The 3,452-nt window shown below is 41.0% G+C and overlaps 1 protein-coding gene across 1 annotated transcript; it reads right to left on the bottom strand.

Annotated features, from left to right (window-relative positions):
* Positions 1-10: 10 nt before the first annotated feature.
* On the bottom strand, positions 11-1,826 carry LOC109311156 (inositol 1,4,5-trisphosphate receptor type 1-like). Its single transcript, XM_019536602.1, has 2 exons — positions 1,665-1,826; positions 11-564 (listed from the first exon to the last, which is right to left on the bottom strand). The coding sequence occupies exons 1-2, from the start codon at positions 1,687-1,689 to the stop codon at positions 305-307; spliced, it is 285 nt and encodes a 94-aa protein (XP_019392147.1). The 5' UTR covers positions 1,690-1,826; the 3' UTR covers positions 11-304.
* Positions 1,827-3,452: the final 1,626 nt, after the last annotated feature.

The raw sequence follows: 3,452 nt of genomic DNA on the forward strand, positions 1-3,452 counted from the left end.
AAAAAAAAACTCTTCTTGAAGCAGCAAAATGCTCACTCAAAGTAGCATATCAAGTCCCTGAAATGATCCTGGGCTCCTCTTAGGTCTTAGTTCCATTGCTTCATTTCACTCACAAGTTAACCGGACACAACTGGCACCTCCTGTATAGGAACTGCCTTTATGGATTTGGCCATTTTGATCTGCAAAGAAGCGTTTCAGGAGGGCAAGTGTTTGCCTCTATAAAGACCTATCCACTATAAGAAGAATATGCAAGCACGAGTAGACCAGAAGTGCTCTCGTCTCTTCTCAAGAGCTAGGCTAACATCTAGATGAACACAGCACCCATCCCACCACACCACAAGATAAGATGATTTAATATTTCTTGAGTCCCTGGTACCTGAAGTATTTCAATGATTTTCAGCTTGGTGTCCATTACCAAGATGTCCTCTTTTTCTGGTTCACTTTGCTTGACGTTACCCTCGGGTGCAGCAGCCATGGGAGCCATGGGCAAGAATCCACCACCTCTGAGTACAACCTGAGTCATCAGCTCACCAACTCCATGGATTGACCTCATCACATTGCTCCCTTCAGACAGGCAGGTAAACACAGTAGGATTATGATGGTGCATTCAGAATACAGTTAACAAAACAAGCAATTTTTCATATCCTACAAGAGGACAAACTGCCTCAATATGGAACAAGGGCAGTTAGGCCTTTAAATCCTCTTGGGAAAATAAAACAACAAAAACAAGGAAACAGCATCTTTTTGTGCCTTAATAAATTTCCTGCAAATCAGCAGGACTTCCATAAATTAAAGGAGAACTTCTGGAGGCCATAGCATCTCCTAGGTTAAATTACATACTGCCCAGTAGGGGCCCATCGATACATCAGTTGGCTATCGGATTGTAACTGATAAAAGAAGTGACAACATCAACTATCAGCTTTATTTGGTTGTTGTAGCCGATAAGCGTGGCTGCACGCCCACAGCAGCTGGGCGAGCATAGTCTGGTCCTTGTGCCCTCTCGTCTTTGGCCTGATTCGCAGCAGACTACACGTCCTGGCGAGCAGGAGCGGGAGGGGGTGCCAGGAAGTAGTCACAGGGCACTGCATTCAGCACCAAAAGGGACCAGTCATGTCCGAGTGCCAAGGCTGCCGCAAACAGGTAAGGTACCAGGCAAGGGATATTCTGCTCCACTGCACCGGGCACCTTTGCAAAAGTGGCTTCTCCCTGGAAGCCACAGGAGCTCAGTTGCACGGGGCCTGCTGGCACCGTGCTCTGGGGCTCCAAACATGCCCAGCACCGCTGTCTGCACACCAGTCTGCCCCACCCACCTGCACGTGGTGCACCAGGAGCAGAGCTGCAGGTAGGAGCATAGGTGAGGGGGCGACGTGCGTAGGAATAAGGCGGTCACCGCATTCCCATTGAGGGCTAGAGCAGATGGGAGACATATGCACGTGCAGGCATGTTATAAATGCAAAACAAGAAATGTTGATTTGTCAGTAGTTTAATGCCTTGCACTCTTACTAAATATTGATTAAAATCGGATAGGCATCGGCTGGTACCACCAGCTACCGGTATTGGCAAAAAAAAAAAAAAATCTTTATTGGTGCACCTTACTGCCAACCTGTTCTTTACCCCTACTCAGGAGGTCTCTCCCCACCCTCCATGTCATTTTTCAGTCTCACCTTTACTTTCTTCTCCTTTTGCCATCTTAGTAATGGGGAAGATCGTAGTAATATGCACACAATCCAATATAGCAAGAAGAATTTTGGTTAGTCTTAGAAGATCACAGAAGTTGTAGAAACCAAAATATATCAGATTTCTGGCCAAGTTCACAACCTATTCAAAATGGAAACATAGATTAACCTTCCTTTTTGCCATGAAAATTTGTTTCTTCATTTTTTTTCTTGTATTTTAAAACATTAGAGCTCTTTCATCTTACAGCCTTTCTATAAAGGAACAAGCAACAATTCATAATTTTATATTCTAATAACGAATAGAAAACTTATTTTTAATTATCAGGTATTTTAATACTTAACAAATTAAAAACCTTTTGCTACTCACTACTCTATTCCAACTATTCCCAAAAATCATTATTAATAGTATCGTGTGCTCCTTGAATGAGGAAAATGCATCTCTATTGGTAGAAAACTAAGTATTGAGCTAACGAAGAAAAAAAACAATGCAACTCCTCTCTAACTACTTACAGCCTACACTCAATGGGTGTTTTACATTACGTTCATGAAGAGCAAGGGCCAAAAATTAAAGGCACTCCCTGTTTTTAATGTTTTATTCTACCATTTTGTATTACTTCATTTTATTAAATGTATGCATCAGATGTTTGATTTTACTTTGGTTTAAATTAATAGAATGTGCAATTTTGTTGTCTACTTTTACTAAAAAAAAAAAAAGTCATATCATTTTATTGTATAATTGTATTGCTAATTCGACAACATCATTTCAGTGAAACCTGTATTTAAAACTACCACAATTAAATATTCCATAACAATATGTATTAAATATGAAGCAGGAAAGAAAGTAAAACAAGTCCAGAAAAATGATAACATTCACGTTTTTATATAAAATTACAGATTAGTAAGCATTTATCAACTTTAGGGAGCACTTCCGAAAGAAAAGATAATTCTTGACAATTCCTAGTTGCCAAGAATGGCATTCCTTCTCCACCCCTCACGGGAGAGGCAAAGGAAAAATGTTTCCAAACCTTGACCAAATAGTTTACATGCTTAAGTGTAGCCTTTTTCTGTAGTAGGATAAGAAGTGAATTTTGTTACTCAAAAATATTTCATAAATGTTCTTCAAGTATGGTGAATTATAAAGTATTTAATCAATGTTTTCATTCCATTTTATTCAAGCTATTCATTCTTATAAATGGTCTGGCAAGACATGTACTAGTGTATCTTTTTCTACCGAATGAGTGCATGAGTCACCTATGGAAGACCAAACTGAACATGTCAGCAAAGTTCAATACAACAACTCCAACGGGGAGTGCTGAAAGCAAACACAGATGCTGAAAATACTTTTAAGATATGACTTTGCTCTGTCCCCTACCAGAAGGCCTGCTAATACAAATGCAAATGGAATCGCTTACAGGAGGAAGGACTAAGAGCTTGCTGAAGACTTGGGCTTACATGGTGCCCTCCAACTCACCCAATACTAAAAGCAAAGTTTCAGCATTTAGTTTTGCAAGAGATAAGGATTCGTGTGGCTGGTAACTTTTACTGGGCCAACTGCATGCTTGGGATTCAGTTACACAAGTTTGTGCATGCATGATACAGTGCAGTCTTCATAGTTCTGTAGTTTCTAGGGTCAGAAGGGACCTGAGCAGATCATCTAGTCCGACCCCCTGCCACGGCAGAAAAGAGTACTGGGGTCAAATGACCCCAGCAAGGTGTTCATCCAACCTCCTCTTAAACAATCCTAGCCGCCCGGACAGTGAAGTAGCGCCTCCTGAT

Source organism: Crocodylus porosus, unplaced genomic scaffold (assembly GCF_001723895.1).
Source record: "Crocodylus porosus isolate Cpor-Errol unplaced genomic scaffold, CroPor_comp1, whole genome shotgun sequence".
NCBI classification, from domain to species: domain Eukaryota; kingdom Metazoa; phylum Chordata; order Crocodylia; family Crocodylidae; genus Crocodylus; species Crocodylus porosus.